A 17,881-nucleotide genomic window follows, 5' to 3' on the forward strand; every position below is an offset into this window, starting at 1 on the left:
CCAACAATCGATCAGACTTGAGGGGTCAGGGAAGTAACAAAATACTACTGTGTGCGAATGTGAGCGAGATGACGAGGAGCAGAAACATGATACTGGTGTCCGATGTTTATTATTTTGCTATATCCGTTTTGTGTTTCAAATCAAACTTTCTCATCCTGAAAAAAAAAAGTGCTGGAGTAACTCGGCAGGTCAGGCAGCATCTCTGGAGAACATGGATAGAGGATGTTTTGGGTCGGGACCCTTCCTTCCTTCCACACCGTCTCATTTCCTTGTTTCTCAACCTGAAGTTTTGTTTAAAAATTACTGGAGTCTACCCCATGAATGATGAAAAGCTGTTCTTGGCACCGGTATCACAGAAAGATTTTAAAGGCAAAGGGAATGGCAAATGCATAGAGGAATGACTTGACAGTCCCACGTTGAATGGTACCAATGTTTTGTTTGTATAGTTTCACATTCATCACTGATAAAGCAGTCACAATTGTTATCAGTCACGACTGCAAAGAAAGGCTCCATAAACCCCTCCAACTACAGTATGCAACCCAAAACTCCATTCTTGCCATATTCTGCAATCAGAGCCCTTATGAATAAGTCATAAGAGAAAATGCAATATGGTAGTTAGCATTTAAGTGGAAAAAAATAATTTAGTCATGAGAGGAAAAGATCGGGTAGACGCACGGAGTCTCTTGCCCAAGGTAGGCGGATCGAGGATCAGAGGACATAGATTTAACGTGAAAGGGAAAAGATTTAACAGGAATCTGAGGGGTAACATTTTCCACACAAAATGTGGTGGGTGTATGGAACAAGACGCCAGTGTAGGTAGTTGAGGCTGGGACTATCCCAATGTTTTAGAAAAGGTAGACAGGTACATGGATAGGCCAAGCTTGGAGGGATATGGACCAAATACAGGCAGGTGGAACTGGGACATGTTGGCAAGTTGGGCCGAAGGGACTGTTTCCACACTAGAAGATGGCTTGGTATGTATTAATTTTAGTTAACATTTATGTTCAGCACTAAATAAACCAAAGAGGGCTGAATATTTTTTTAGATAGCTAATAATGCCAAAGATATGCCTCATTTACATGAAATTTAAATACACTTTATTGCACCACATGCAAACCTGAGCACAAGAAAGGTACTGAGAATAGTTTACATAAAATGTCTGGTTTATGGCTGGCAGTGATGATACACAAATAATGGTGTCAAGAAAATGGGATTAAAGGATGCAAAACCACCATATTTCGAAACTAATTTACATTAAAATTACGTATAACTGATATAATATTCCATATAACCATATAACAAGTACAGCACGGAAACAGGCCATCTCGACCCTTCTAGTCCGTGCCGAACACATAATCTCCCCTAGTCCCATATACCTGCGCTCAGACCATAACCCTCCATTCCCTTCCCATCCATATTCCTTGCCCGAGAGGTATATAAAGGCACATAATTTATAATGTCATGGAAATGTTTCTTGAAATGCCCTATGCGATTGATTCAATTCCTTGTGCACAAACTCAATTTATTAAATAAATGGTGATGACCAAAAATAACAGTGGTTTCAAAGTTTAAATAGTGATATTTCTACCTGAAACTGAAAGTATTGGAGATACCAAGTAAATATTTCAGGCCCAGGACTTCACCAAATTCCTCTCCCCATGGATGCTGCCTGGCCCATTGCAACTTCAGCTTTTAATTCAGATTTTTAGAATCTGTAGCCTTTTGTGTTTGCATATTTAATGCTCATTTGACTTTTTTTTTAAATGCGTGTATTAGGAACAGGATTTATACAAATCAGATTTAATCTGAGGAATTCCATACAAATTGCAGTGCATCTCATCTCTCAAGATGTTAAAATTACACCAGAAAGTTATTAACACCAACCCTCCACCAGTCAGCCTGCATTTTTTCTTTACTAAATCAAGGGTGTCAGGGGTTATAGGGAGAAGGCAGATGGGTGTACGGTGTCAGGGGTTATAGGGAGAAGGCAGATGGGTCTACGGTGTCAGGGGTTATGGGGAGAAGGCAGGAGAAAGGACTTGAGAGAGATAGATCAGCCATGATTGAATGGCACAGTAGTCTTGATGGGCTGAATGGCCTAATTCTGCTCCTCCCTCTTATGACCTAAATCACGGCAGCTGCTGGTAGCTGGTAGAACTGCTGCCTAACAGTGCCAGAGACCCAGACTCAATCCCAACCTCAAGTCCTGTTTGTACTGTGTTTACACATTCTCCCTGTAACCGCGTGGTTTATTTCCGGATGCTTCGGTTTTCTCTCCAATCCCAAAGATGTGTGGGGTTGTAGATTAATTGACCTCTGTAAAATTGCCCCAGATGAGCAGGGAGTGGGATAGAACTAGTGTAAACAGGTAGTTGAAGGGGGACAAAGGGCCTGTTGCCATGCTATATCTCTGTACTAAACTAATCATTCACATCCATTCCAAAAACATCTCCGTGAATTATTGCACATTAACATTGCGAATGAACATTGCTGCAGGCAATTTTGACATCCAAACAGAAGATGCATCTATCTGTTGGTATAACTATTCCCATTAGTCACTCAAGGGTTAAAGCTATCCCGATATGCATCCTGGATATTTTGAAGACCCACATTTACCCATGAGTGCATCAAATAGACTTCAAAACAGTTCCCGTGTTGGCACATTGCCCAAATGTGGCAGCCTCAGTAATTTTGTTTATGGTTCAATAAATTTAACAAAATGCTTCATGACTCCTTGAAACAACTTCAAAAGATTTTCATGTCCATTTGAGCAAGGTTCATCCGATTATTTCTACCCATTGAATGTTGGCCCATTATAACAGTTTAAATACTTTCAAAGTCCTTGTGAAAAATGATTCTATAAATCCATGTACATTATTTACATGGTGCATTTCATTTGGAGCAGAATTCTAGAAGCACCCCATTGAATAAATATTTGTGTTCTATAAGCAGCCTTTCTTCTGCATTAAAGCTAAATTAGAAACTCGTGCTATAAAGCATTAATGCCAAAAAATACCACAGAAAACTAATGCTCAACAGGGTTCCAGCAATGTGCCAAATTTCTTTGGGTCATTATAACAATGTGCCAAATGCAGGCAAGATGCATTTTCCACTTCAGAGATCAGTACAGACATCTCATGCTTTTGATTATTTTTGGCACAGGATTGAGGGATTGCTTTTTAAGATGCATACAACTACAATTATCCTTATACAAAACTCTTCCTGTTATGGCTGTGTTTGGACATACAAGTTTAAGAATTAAACTAGCTGATTTTAGATAACATGTATAAAATAAATATTCCTCTCCTCTGTATGAAACATTGAGCATAGGAAAAATATTTAGAAAGATTTATATAAAGACTCGGGCATATAGTTTGAACAGAGAATAGCAAAAAAAGGTATAATGAGAATTAAATAAACTGCTCAGGTTCTCAAATGCTTTGTTCATTGAAGCTAGGCTTTAACACATTACAACTAAATGACATGGGGTAGAAGTTAATGATAACATTTCAGGGAGAACAAAATGAAAAGAATGATCAACCGACTAAACTATAACTGGCTCCAGTGTGCTCTTAAAAAATGCAAGGACAATCTTATCACAAAAATGACTTGTTGTGTAGGGACAGCATATTGAAGCAGATTAAAACAGTCTTTCTTCATTGTTATTTGAGGAAAACAATTAAATGATGCAGTCCTAAGTGACAAATAATAAAAAAGTTAGACACAAAAAGATGGAGTAACTCAGTGAGCCAGGCAGCATCTCTGGAGAGAAGGAATGGGTGACGTTTCGGGTCGAGACCCTTTGTCAGACTGGTTAAGGATAAGGGAAACGAGAGATGTAGACGATGATGTAGAGAGATAAAGAACAATGAATTAAAGATATGCAAAAAAGTAACGATGTTAAAGGAAACAGTCTGTTTGTTGGGTGAAAACGAGAAGTTAGTGCGACTTGGGTGGGGGAGGGATAGGGAGGGAGTGCCGTGGCTACCTGAAGTTAGAGAAATCAACATTTATACCAAAGTTATAGTGCAGTGGGATGAGGACCAGAACAACAGGGCAGGAGATGGAAAGACTAATGGAAAGGTAGAGGTACGTCTCAAAGAAAGGACAGGCAGGGAGAAGTTAAGGAATAGGATGAAACTCATGGGCGGAACAGTTTACACCTCAACACAGAGAGTATCGTGAATAAAGTGGACTAACTTAGAGCCTGGATCAATGTTTGCCTCTATGATGTTGCAGCCATTACAAGAGGGACACAACTAGCAGCTCAGTGTTGAGTATCAATGTTTCAGATCTGATTGAGAGGGAGGTAAAAGAGGTGGTGGAGTTGCTGTACCAGTCAGAAAGTCACGGCAACACTCAGAGATGACACACTGGAGGCAATATAGGTAGAACTAAAATAGAAAAAGACCCAATCACTAATGGTATTATACAATAAATCCCACGATAGGCAGTGAGAGATACTCTAATCTACATCTGACATGCGAGATAGTCACAATGCTGGAGTAACTCGGCGGGACAGGCAGCATCTCTGGAGAGAAGGAATGGGTTCTCCAGGCAGTTGTTTAAAAGCCAGTTGATCAAAATTCAGGTCCGACATGCTCCAGCGAGGAGGAAGGATCAGCTCAGCAAGATAATGAAACATTGCATGACCAAATACATTCTAAATTTGGTCAAAAAAGAAAACAAGCATATGCAAGGTTCACAAAAATGAAATCAAACAGAGCCTTGACGAATACAAAGCAAGAAGAAACAAACTCAGCCAGGTGATTAGATGGACCAGAAGGGTCCATGAAATAACTTTGGTGAGTCAGATTAAAGAAAATGTGTAATGAAAAAAGGTGATCAGTGATGGTAGGTTGGTGGATGTTATCTCTATGGATTTTAGTCAGACAGTTGACAAAGTCCCCACATGGTAGCCTGATCATAGAAGATTAAGATTCACAGAGGCTTGGTTGTATGGATTCAAAACTGTCTCACTCATAGAAGACAGAAATATATAATCTGAAGGGCCTCGACCAGAAATGTCACCCATTCCTTCTCTCCAGAGATGCTGCCTGTCCCGCTGAGTTACTCCAGCTTTTTGTGTCCATCTTTGGTTTAAACCAGCACCTGCAGTTCCTTCTTACACACATATATATTACACACACACACACACACACACACACACACACACGGCTGTTGTTGTACACAGTGGGATATAGATTAGCTAGAGAAATACTAGATGGAGTTTAATTCGAGCATGTGCGAGGTGTTGCACTTAGAGAGATTGAATGCAAAGGGCAAGTTTACAATGAATGGCAAGATCCTTAACAGCACTGATGTATAGAGGGATCTTGGAGCCCAAGTCCATTGCTCCCTTAAAGTGTCAACACAAGTCGGCAGAGTGATAAAGTAGGTGTATGGTGTGCTTGATTGGGTCATTGAATATAGAGATCTGGCAGTCTTGATGCAGCTCTAAGACACTTTAGATACGGCACATTTGGAGTATTGCATGCAGTTTTGGTCACCCCATTACAGGAAGGATGTGGAGGCTTTGGAGGTGGTGCAGAAATAGTTCACCAGAGGTTCCCTGGTTTAGGGAATATTAGCTAGGAGATGTTCCATAGACTTGGATTGTTTTCTCTGGAGCACCAGAGATTGAGGGGGGTGGGGGGTCTGATAGAAATATATAGAATTATGAATGGAATAAATAAAATAGAAAACCAGAATATTTAACCCAGGGTGGAAATGTCAAAGAATAGCTTTAAAATGAGTGGGGAAGATTGAAGAGAGAAAGGGTTTTAAAATTAAAAAGACGCTGAATGTTTGGAATGTGTGTGGTGGTGGTGGCAGATAGGATAGTGGCATTTAACTGGTTTTTAAATAACCACATGGATAAGCAGATAATTGAGGGTTATGGACCATGTGCAGACAGAAGAGATTAGTTTATCTTGGCATCTTATTCAGAAGAGACATTGTGAGCCAATTGGCCTGTTACAGTGCGACACTGTCCTAGGTTTCACTATTCCATGTTCAAAACCTATAGGTTCACAATAACTACATTCTTTGTGCAAGTAGATACATAGGATAAATTTCAATTGCTAGCAGTCAAATTAGATGTTGGCCAGATTTAGCACATTGTATGATTTCCAAATACATTGAAACACAGAAAATAGGTGCTGGAGTAGGCCATTCAGCCCTTCGAGCCAGCACCACCATTCAATAGACAATAGGTGCAGGAGTAGGCCATTCGGCCCTTCGAGCCAGCACCGCCATTTGATATGATCATGGCTGATCATCCAATTTCAGTACCCCGTTCTGCCTTCTCGCCATGTCTCCTGACTCCGTTATCTTTAAGAGCTCTATCAAACTCTCTCTTGAAAGCATCCAGAGAATTGGCCTCCATTGCCTTCTGAGGCAGAGAATACCACAGATTCACAAATCTCTGGGTGAAAATGTTTTCCCTCATCTCAGTCCTAAATGGCTTACCCCTTATTCTTAAACTGTGACCCTTGGTTCTGAACTCCCCCCAACATGGGGAACATTTTTCCTGCATCTAGCCTGTCCAATCCCTTCGGAATTTTAAATGTTTCTGTAAGATCCCCCTTTATATTTCTGAATTCCAGTGAATATAAGCCGGGTGGATCCATTATTTTAACGTGTACCAGTCTCTTAGAGAGGCTTGAAAACATGACATTATTGATCAGTCTTTGCAAGATACTTTAAGATCGCACTGGGCAGAGAGAAACAGTGAGGTTATCCATTTTGGTGGCAAAAACAGGAAAGCAGACTATTATCTAAATGGTGGCCGATTGGGAAAGGGGGAGATGCAGCGAGACCTGGGTGTCATGGTACACCAGTCATTGAAGGTAGGCATGCAGGTGCAGCAGGCAGTAAAGAAAGCAAATGGTATGTTAGCTTTCATTGCAAAAGGATTTGAGTATAGGAACAGAGAGGTTCTACTGCAGTTGTACAGGGTCTTGGTGAGACCACACCTGGAGTATTGCGTACAGTTTTGGTCTCCAAATCTGAGGAAGGACATTATTGCCATAGAGGGAGTGCAGAGACGGTTCACCAGACTGATTCCTGGGATGTCAGGACTGTCTTATGAAGAAAGACTGGATAGACTTGGTTTATACTCTCTAGAATTTAGAAGATTCAGAGGGGATCTTATAGAAACTTACAAAATTCTTAAGGGGTTGGACAGGCTAGATGCAGGAAGATTGTTCCCGATGTTAGGGAAGTCCAGGACAAGGGGTCACAGCTTAAGGATAAAGGGGAAATCCTTTAAAACCGAGATGAGAAGAACTTTTTTCACGCAGAGAGTGGTGAATCTCTGGAACTCTCTGCCACAGAGGGTAGTCGAGGCCAGTTCATTTTCTATATTTAAGAGGGAGTTAGATGTGGCCCTTGTGGCTAAGGGGATCAGGGGGTATGGAGAGAAGGCAGGTACGGGATACTGAGTTGGATGATCAGCCATGATCATATTGAATGGCGGTGCAGGCTCGAAGGCCCGAATGGCCTACTCCTGCACCTAATTTCTATGTTTCTTCTATGTTTCTATAACTTTAAAGACCAGCCACTCCAGAAGGTGATAAAGGGACCCTAGGAATGTGGCCAAGTAGAAATGCTGTAATAAATACAAAAATATGTGTGAACTACAAATGAAGTACAAACACAAGATCATAGTTACTAACTGGATTGTGATGACATGCTTGGTGACAGGAGAAATGACCAATTATTTCCTCCCTGGCTTGCTGCAGCATCAGCTTTTAAAGGAGGTTGCACACAATGACAGATTCCAGAGCACTAAGTCAAACGTCGCAAATCTTTTAGACAATAGACAATAGACAAAAGGTGCAGGAGTAGGACATTCGGCCCAATTAGGCCACACTGGCCAAAAATGTCCCAGCTAAAGTCATCCCACCTGTCCGCGTTTGTTCCATATCGCTCCAAACCCGTCCTATCCATGTATCTGTTTAACTGTCACTTAAATCTTGGGGTAGTCCCTGCCTCAACTACCTCCTTTGGCAGCTTGTTCCTTACACCCACCACCCTTTGTGTGAAAAAGTTACCCCTCAGATTCCTATTAAATCTTTTCCCCTTCACCTTAAACCTATGTCCTCTGGTCCTTGAATCGCCCACTGTGGGCAAGAGAGTCTGTGCATCTACCCGATCTATTCCTCTCATGATTTGATACAACTCAATAAGATCACCCCTCATCCTCCTGTTCTCCAAGGAACAGAGTCCCAACCCACTCACCCTCTCCCTAAAGCTCAGACCCTCTAGTCCTGGCAACATACTTGTAAATCTTCCCTGTACCTTTTCCAGCTTGACAACATCTTTCCTATAACATGGTGCCCAGAGCTGAACACAATACTCCAAATGCAGGCCTCACCAATGTCAACATGGACCTCACAACTTCTAAACTCAACACTCTGACTGATGAAGGGCAATATGCCTAACAAAGAAATGCCCTGAACACTAGACACTTGCGCAGAACAGCTGAGGAATATTCCGTGGAATTCACTTGCCACCACACATTTAAAAATCTACCTCACCTAGAGTGCAGGTCACAGTTATTACCGGTTCTGCAAAAGATAATCCTGACACTGAGAAACCAAGAGCCTTAAACATCACAGGGCTCAATAAAGAGGCCTCACAGATGGCAAAGGCATTCTGTATAACTTTGCTTGGCAATGTCTCTTGAATTTATTAACTTTAATTTACATCAGAGAAGCATTTTGCTAATTTTACTTGTTACCACATTCTGAGGCTACATACTGATGTTACACAGTATACCAAGAGGAAAGGAATGATATTTGGGCTTTGATTTTGTAGGATAATTGGCCTGGTATAAGGATAAATTGTTTCTTGGTGAGTGTTAATGTGCTGGTTGGTGCAGATCCGGTGGGCCATAGCAAAGATCCTAGAGATAGACCACTCCTTCTAAATGCAATGGGCTGATGTGTTGTATACAACGGAGCGGAACGTGGGCCTTTTTTCATCCATTTCAGTAACCCAACCCGACTAGCAATGTAATCAACATTGCGGGGGAACAGTTTGTGTTAATAAATAATAATTCTGAAAATGAGGACAAGATTTTTACCAAGGAATTTTTATTTTTACGAGGTTGTTTCCGTAACCGGCTTCCATCTCCGCACTAGTATCTTTGCTCCGCTACGGGATCTTTGGTGCGGAGACGGAAGCCGGTTATGGAAATGGGGTCGAAATTTACCGATGAATCTGCCCATGACCGTACTACGTCTATTTCGTCGAGTGATCTATCTTGCTTGCTATAGGATCTTTGGGCCAAAGGGACTGCTTCCACGCTGTAAATCTAAACTAAACACTTCCTTTGTCTTCCAGCGTCCACCCCAAACGTAACCCAGTGTAAAGAAGATCACAATTAAATCAGACCTGTTGAACCGTTGTTGTTAGATCCAAACACAGCTGTATAATCTTGTTTTTCATCATTGAGTAATCACTGATTCCTGTAAATGGTGATCTGTAATAAATAGGTTTTGTAGAATATATTGCAAATTATGATCCTGATACGAAATGTAAATTGTAAAAGTGTTTACATCAGCAAAGGTTTGAATGTACCCGAATGGGTTACTCTAGCATTTTGTGTCTAAATTATGTGTATCGGTGTATACATAACTATGTTGCTTATTATCAGCTGCAAGCTCTATTAATCTCAATCTATTAGTTCAAAATTAATAAAGGCTCTGATCTGATATTAGAGAAAGTGCAGCATTGATTAGCCAAGAAGTAACTGGGTTTAGTGTAAAATGATGACGAATAATGATATGATGTAATATAAGGGGGACATGAGAGGGAACTTCTTTACTCAGAGTGGTCGCTGTGTGGAATGAGCTTCCAGTGAAGGTGGTGGAGGCAGGTTCGTTTTTATCATTTAAAAATAAATTGGATAGTTATATGGACGGGAAAGGTTATGGTTATGGAGGGTTATGGTCTGAACGCAGGTATATGGGACTAGGGGAGAATATGTGTTCGGCACGGACTAGAAGGGTCGAGATGGCCTGTTTCCGTGCTGTAATTGTTATATGGTTATAAGGTTATGGTAAATGTTTTGATCAAAAGTTTCAGGGCCTATAGATGAGGTTTATATCACTGGCAGTTGGGAAACCTGGCCTACCAAGAGTGATAGAAACTTAAAGTTCTTTCACTAGATGGGTGGCATGGTGGCACAGCGGTAGAGTTGCTGCCTTACAGTGCCAGAGACCCAGGTTTGATCTTGGCTATGGGTGCAGAGTTGGTATATTCGCCCTGTGACCTGCATGGGTTACCTCCCACACTCCAAAGACGGGCAGGTTTGTAGGTTAATTGACTTGGTGTACAGTAAATGTAAAAATTGGCTCTAGTGTAGGATTGTGTTAGTGTGCGGGGAATGCTGGTCGGTGCCGACTCGGAGGGCCTGTTTCCGCGCTGTGTCTCTAAACTAATGTCAGTTGATGTCAAGTTTACTGCTCATCCTTAAATCTGAAATTAAATTGGCAGTAATATTAATTTTGATTAATGTATTAAGTCAATGCAATCCTTGTTCTTGTGGAATAAATAATTGAAGGCCAAAGTGCTTTCTCATTTCTATTATTTATTTTGCAGGGAGGAAAAAAAAAATCTATTGGTGAACTTTATTTTCTACCTATTCCCTAGTTATTTTCGTTTTTGTAGTGTAGTGTAGTATAGTGTAGTGTAGTGTAGGACACTGAATTGTGTCGATGCTCAACTTACCTGTCCAACCAGGCTAACAAAGCCTTTGCGACAGCAATGAGGTCCACAACTGAGGTAAGGAAGTCATTGGGAGGTTTGTGAGAAATTGCACCATCGTATGCAGAACCTTTTCTTCTGACGCTGATAAACTTCTGGAGACCATTGGTTGCAATTCGCAATTTGAGGGCCAAGTTCTTCATGTTTTCGGATTCCAATCCAAAATTCTGTAATTGAAAGCAAGATGTCAGAACAGTAAAACGCAAGAAGTATTTCCTCATCCTCCTTGGATACGAGCATCCAGAGGATAGAGGACACATTACAGCTGGTTGAACAACAGGAATACGATCACCTCAGCGACTACAAGGGGAAGCTTTTATTAGAGATAAATGACTAAGTTCCTTGGTATTTGGATATGTATGGTTAATTAAGGGTAGCACAGTGGTGCAGCGGTAGAGTTGCTGCCTCACATCGCCAGAGAACTGGGTTTGATCCTACCCACAGGTACTGTCTGTGTGAAGTTTGTACATTCTCCCTGAGACTGTGTGGGTTTTCACCAGGTGCTCTGGTTTCCTCCCACATTCAAAAGACACGCAAGTTTGTAGGTTAATTGGCTTCTGTGAATTGCTCTTAGCGTGTACGATGTGAAAGTAGGATAACATAGAACTAGTGTAAGGGTGATTGATAGTTGGTGTGAAATCGGTGGGATGAAAGGCCTGCTTCCACGCCATTTCTCAAAAACCAATAAGAAAAGAGAATCAATGAATCAGATAGGGTCGGCCTTAGTGCAATGGAGTTCTTTGATTAAGCAATGCAGGACATTATGGGCAAGACAATGCTGTTGGTGGGTATTGCTAGTGGGCTTTCATAAAAAACATTTGATAAAAGATCACATTTGGAAGAAAGAATTTTAAAACCAGGAAATAATTTTACAAAGCAGTGGTGCTTGCTGTCTCAGTTGGAGCAATATGTATAATTAGTCAGGGTCATACAGCGTGAAAACAGGACATTCGACCCAGCTTGTCCCATCTACACTAGTCCCAGTTGCCTGTATTTGGCCTGTATCCCTTGAAACCTTTCCTATCCAGGTACCTTTTTTTTTGTGTGCAAGTTAATATGTTAGTCTGTGTCTAAGATGGCTGTCAGAAGGGAGAGTGGACGCTGGCGCGCTTTAGCTGCCGCTGCTCTCTCTTCACATTGTGTTTTTTGACTTTTTGTCTTTGGAGCGATTTCTGTCTTTAATTTGTGTACTGGTGATGTCCTTATTATTTATTTTTCTTCGACTATATGTTTTTTCTCTTCTGTTAATTTCTGTAAGGTGTCCTTGAGACTTTGAAAGGCGCCCGAAAATAAAAAATTATTATTATTATTATTATTACCTGCCCAAATATATTTTCAATGTTGCCATCATTTCTGCATCAACTATCTCCTCTGGCAGTTCATTCCATAAACCAACCACCCTCCTTGTGAAAAAGTTGCCCCTCATATATATTCCTATTAAATGTTTCTGCTATCACCTTAAAACTATGTCTTCTGGTTTTTATTCCCCTATTCTGGGTAAAAGACACCGTGCATCTAACCAATTGATTTATCTCATAAACCTCCATAAGATAATCTCTCACCCCCTTATGCCCGTCCCACTTAGGAAACCTGAACGGAAACCTCTGGAGACTTTGCGCCCCACCCAAGGTTTCCGTGCAATTCCCGGAGGTTTTTTGTCAGTCTCCCTACCTACTTCCACTACCTGCAACCTCCAGTCCAGCAACCACCTGCAACCTCCGGGAACTGCACGGAAACCTTGGGTGGGGCGCAAAGTCGCCAGAGGTTTCCGTTCAGGTTTCCTAAGTGGGACGGGGCACAACACTCCAAGGAATATAGCCCTAGCCTGCCCAACCTCTCCCTATTGCCCAGGCCCACAAGTCCTGGCAACATCCTCTTAAATCTTCTCTCCATTCTTTCCAGTTTAAGAACATCTTTCCTACAATTGGGTGACCAAAAGTGAACACAATACCCCAACTGTGGAATCACCAGTACAGCTGTGGCATAACATCCCAACTTCTATACTCTGGCCAATGAAGGGCAATGTGCCTAAACTTTCTTGGCCTCCTTATCTACTTGTGGCGCCACTTCCAAGGATCTATGTACCCACACTGCAAAATCCCCCTCTACAACGCTCCCTGGAGCCCTGTCATTTACTGTGAGGGTCCTGCCCTGGTTAGACTTCTCATATTGCAGCACATCACATTTATCTGCATTAATCATTCCTCTGCCTACCTGATCAAGATCTTGCTGTAAGCTTTGACAACCATCTTGGCTTCCTACAATACCCCCCACTTTAGTACATAGTAGGGGGGAGAAAAGTGTTAAGAGCATTACGAGGCGAACACCAAGAATAATCCCAGCAACCAGGCACCATTTGCAGAAATTGGGAAGGAGTGAAAAAAAAAAAAAGTTCTCACTTCCATTACTTTGCTTCTTCCCACGGGCAAGGTTTCTGGCGAGAGTCAGAGACAATTCTCTTCGCCATCTTGCCAAAATGTATTTATTATATCCTGGTGAAGGCCAAAGAGCAAGTAAACCAAATAGGACTGGGGCCTTACACACAATATACGCACAGTGGCACCTTGTGTAATCGTCAAAAACAGTGGCCACGGTGCTGAGATGCTCAGGAATGCTCGTGCTGTGCAGCCAGGTATCTGTGCACCAAATCCTGTTACATTTACTGAGCATCAGGGAAATTTGATTTATTCAGTACGAGTTATTATTAATCATGTCAGACATAAGGTGCAAACGTAGACCCTCAAAATTCCCCATTCATGAGCAACATTAAACACAAGGTGGTCATCAACTGGGTCTTGAAAATGGTGCCAAATCTGCCGACTCTGTATACGATCACAGTGTACTACTGCTATACACTTGCAACATATCCTAGCTGCTTTTCTAACATGTATCCAAGCCACCCATGTATATTGTAGGAAGGAACTGCAGATGCTGGTTTAAACCGAGGATAGACACAAAAAGCTTGAGTAACACAATGGGTCAGACATCATCTCTGGAGAGAAGGAATAGGTGATGTTTCGGGTCAAGACTGAAGGTGGGTCTCAACCCAAAACCTTTTCTCCAGAGATTTATTTTCTCCAGATAAGTTATCTGACCCGCTGAGTTACTCCAGTTTTGTGTGCTTGTGTATAGTGATACTTGTACTGAACTGTATACATAAATGAATTTCACTGTACCTAGGTATATGTGACAAATAACATATCATACCATATCTAAATGATCAACTCCACTGCTTTTCTGGTGTCAGTTTCATTCAGACCATTCACATCATCGCACGGGACCAAACAGGTACACTTACATTAATGCTACCATTGGCTGGATGGAACTATTTGGTGCTATCTTTGACATGCTTAGCACCAATATTCAGGAGTGGATGCATCGGATAAGACTAATAGTTACAGAAGGCACATTCTCACTTATGGTTTCAACCTCAAGACCTTAATTTCAGAGAGGTCATCTCACACCCTCATATCTGCACTCCTATTTCGGCTTATTGATAATTCACTGATTTAATCACCTCCCCAATATAAATTGTCCTTTCAGCTGCCAAGGCCTAAGTCTCTTCCGAGTTAAGTGTAGGAAGGAACTACAGACGCTGGTTTACACTGAACATAGACGCTAAATTTTGGGGAAACTCAGCGGGCCAGGCAGCATCTCTGCATAGAAGGAATGGGTGACATTTCTTCAGACTGAGAGAAGGGTATCGACCTGAAACGTCACCCATTCCTTCAATTTACTGACAAACCGTTTAAAAAAAAACGTTACGACAAATCAAGATTATCAGATCCCACAAATCAATTTACATACAGATGCTTAATTTTAGGCAAACATTTCTCCAGATATTAACTCCAAGTACCTGCAGAAATTCTTTTCTGGTAACTGAACAGAAAGATTAGAGGATTCCATGTTACCAATTAACATATATTATTTGCATGTCTAATTCGGTCCAAATGCTACAGACTGTGAAATTTTGTTGCCACGTAATGGATTTCTACTGTTAAACTGTAGATACAAATTGAGAGGCAGCACATCTTATCACAAGATTACTGATAGCGGGACAGATATTTAGCTCAAAACATTTCCATGTGGTCACATCAGGTGACTGCCAACAGAGTTGCTGCCCTGCCCTACATATCCTTCAATAATTCACCTGAAAAAATGTTCAACTTACAATAAAAGCACATTTTATTGCATTGTAAGTTTAACATAAAAACAACTTTTTTCCCCCACAAGCAGTAGCTCTACTCAACAGCCAGAAGTATGCAGCCTCCTTGTGCTCTGGTATTTCATTTCATTCTTCGCATGTTTAAATTATGTTTTATTTTTATTTGTCTACTGTATATCGTGTTGTTACTTGCGAGCAAAGCACCAATGAAAATTCCTTGTATGTATACATACCTGGCTACTAAAAGTTATTCAATTCAATTCACTTGTTTGCACATGATCTTCTCATACAGGTTCCAAGGATTTTTAATGAGGCCTTTCAAATGCAGTCAAATTTAAATTCCTACACATGCCCGACTCCGATAAGAAAATACAACATGCAGATTATTAATAGGGTCAACAGTTTATATTCACAATTTCAAAGCCGTCATGCACTTATGGAAAGAAGGGATGTGGAGTTAATTTTAAACTCGTGCATCTTTGAGTTAAAGGACATAGAAACATAGAAATTAGGTGCAGGAGTAGGCCATTCGGCCCTTCGAGCCTGCACCGCCATTCAATATGATCATGGCTGATCATCCAACTCAGTATCCCATACCTGCCTTCTCTCCATACCCCCTAATCCCCTTAGCCACAAGGGCCACATCTAACTCCCTCTTAAATATAGCCAATGAACTGGCCTCAACTACCCTCTGTGGCAGAGAGTTCCAGAGATTCACCACTCTCTGTGTGAAAAAAGTTCTTCTCATCTCGGTTTTAAAGGATTTCCCCCTTATCCTTAAGCTATGACCCCTTATCCTTAAGTTGGGACCTTCGGCCCAACTAGCCAATGCCAACCAAGGTGCATTCATTAACTTGTTCCATTTGCCTACACTTGGCCCATATTCCTCCAAACCTCTTGTACATCCCTGTTCAAATGTCTTATAATGGCAAGGTAACAACGTCTACCTTTTCCTCTGGCAGTTTGTACCATGTTACCATCCCCAGTGTGAGAAAATCTCAGCCTCTCAGGTCCCCTTTAAATCTTTCCCCTCTCACCATAAACCTCTCCACTCTAGTTTTACACACCCCTGCCCTAGGAAAAAGACTGGTCATCCACCTTATCTGTGCCCCTCACACAGCACACAACAGTACAGCACAGAAACAGGTACTGTGGCCCACAACGTCTGTGTGCAGACTGGGGCCCGCGGTGTGTGTGGGTGTGGGGAGAACAATAGGGGGAGTCGGCATGCTTTGTAACTTTGTTAGTGCTGTAGGTGGCCGCTATTTCCATACACTGTGTCTGCAGCACTATTTCACTGTGCTTCGTCACATGTGCGAATAAAGTATTCAATTCTATTCATACATATTGCCACATTAAACTAATCCCCTCTATCTGCACGGGATCTACATCCATTCATCCCCTTGTACATCTCCATGCCAATCTAAGACACTGTTAAATGTACTATCTTGTCAGCCTTCCCCACCACCACCACCACTGACAGAGTACCTCTGGCAACAACCGCTTTGTGTAAAAAAAAACATACTCCTCACATCATTAAGTTTTGCCCCGCTCATCTTAAAACTATGTGCTCGAGTCTGACATTTCCATCTTGATATTCTATCCTGTTCCTATCAGGTCTCCCCAGAGTCTCGGGTGCTCCAGAGAAAACAATCCATTTTTGTTCATTCTCTTGAGCCAACACCCTCTGGCATGATCCAGGCAACATTCTGGTAAACCACTTCTGCAACCACTCCAAAGGCTCCACATCATTCCTGTAATGAGGCGACCAGATTTGCACACGATACTCAAAATACAGACTAACCCAAGTCTTATAAAGCTGCAACACGACTTCCTGATGCTTATTCTTCATGGTTCTGAATGAAGTCAAGCATACCATATGCCTTCTTTACCACTGTGTTACTACTTTCAAGGAGCTATGGACTTGGAACCCAAAATCCCTCCGTACATCTATGTTACAAAGGGTCTTGACATTAACTGCACACCTGCCCCTTACACTCAACCTCCTAAATTACCACACCCCACACTGGTGCAGAATCAATTCCATCTGCCATTTTTCCGCCTACTTCTTCAGCTGATCAATGTCCCACTGTATACTTTGACAACTTTCCTCACCTCCACCAATTTTGGTGTTGTCCACACATTTACTAACTGGCCAATCTACATTTATGACAAATCATTTATGGCCACAGACCTCCTTCTAGCTGCAAGAATACCACCCTTCTGCCACAACCTGCTGTGAGACAGCCAGTTCTGAATCCAAATGACCAAGTCGCAATGGATTCCCTGCATCTTTATCTTCTGGATAGCTTACCATGATGGACTTCATCAAATGCCTTAATTAAGTCCATATAACACCATCAATCACCTCTTCAAAAAATTCTATTGTGTTCATAAATTACGACCTGCCGTGTGCAAAGGCATGCTGACAGCCCCAAATTAGCCCAAAATGCGATTATCCCATCTTGAAGAATCCTCGCTAATAGTTTCCCTGTCACTGACGTTAGGCTTACCAGTCTAGAATTTGCTGCACTACATTTCTAAAAACAAAGGAACAAAATTGACTAATTTCCAATCTTCCAGGGCCTTGCCTGTGACTACAGAAGATACAAACGGACTTCATCATGGTCCCTGGTATCCCCCCTCTCAATGACGAGATTGATCCTAATAGGCCCTGGGTAGTATCCATCTTAATGCTTTTCAACAGCCCCAACGCCACTTTCTCTATAACTGCTCCTGCATCTTATACCCCACACTGATCAAAGCTTATGTGCTTGGCATTGCTGCTCCTTGGTAAATACTGATGTCATCATTTAATACGTCACTTACATCCTCAGACTGTGCATAAATGTCCTCCTTTATTTTTGTGCCCTCTCCCCTTACAAAAATGATAGTGCCACTACCACCCCTGTGTCTCCCTGATCCCCAATAGCCATGCCC

The 17,881-nt window shown here is 41.7% G+C and overlaps 1 protein-coding gene across 2 annotated transcripts in view; it reads right to left on the reverse strand.

Moving 5' to 3' along the window:
- cnksr3 (cnksr family member 3) overlaps window positions 1–17,881 on the reverse strand; it is a 106,643-nt gene that overhangs the window by 38,465 nt on the left and 50,297 nt on the right. For both annotated transcript variants that reach the window (XM_055639988.1, XM_055639989.1), the window contains 2 exons: window positions 10,741–10,943; window positions 9,403–9,490 (listed from right to left, as the gene is read on the reverse strand). In XM_055639988.1, the coding sequence (XP_055495963.1) occupies window positions 9,403–9,490; window positions 10,741–10,943 (291 nt within the window). The remainder of the gene's footprint in view (window positions 1–9,402; window positions 9,491–10,740; window positions 10,944–17,881) is intronic.

The sequence above is a fragment of the Leucoraja erinacea genome, chromosome 8, assembly GCF_028641065.1.
Source record: "Leucoraja erinacea ecotype New England chromosome 8, Leri_hhj_1, whole genome shotgun sequence".
Taxonomy (NCBI): domain Eukaryota; kingdom Metazoa; phylum Chordata; class Chondrichthyes; order Rajiformes; family Rajidae; genus Leucoraja; species Leucoraja erinaceus.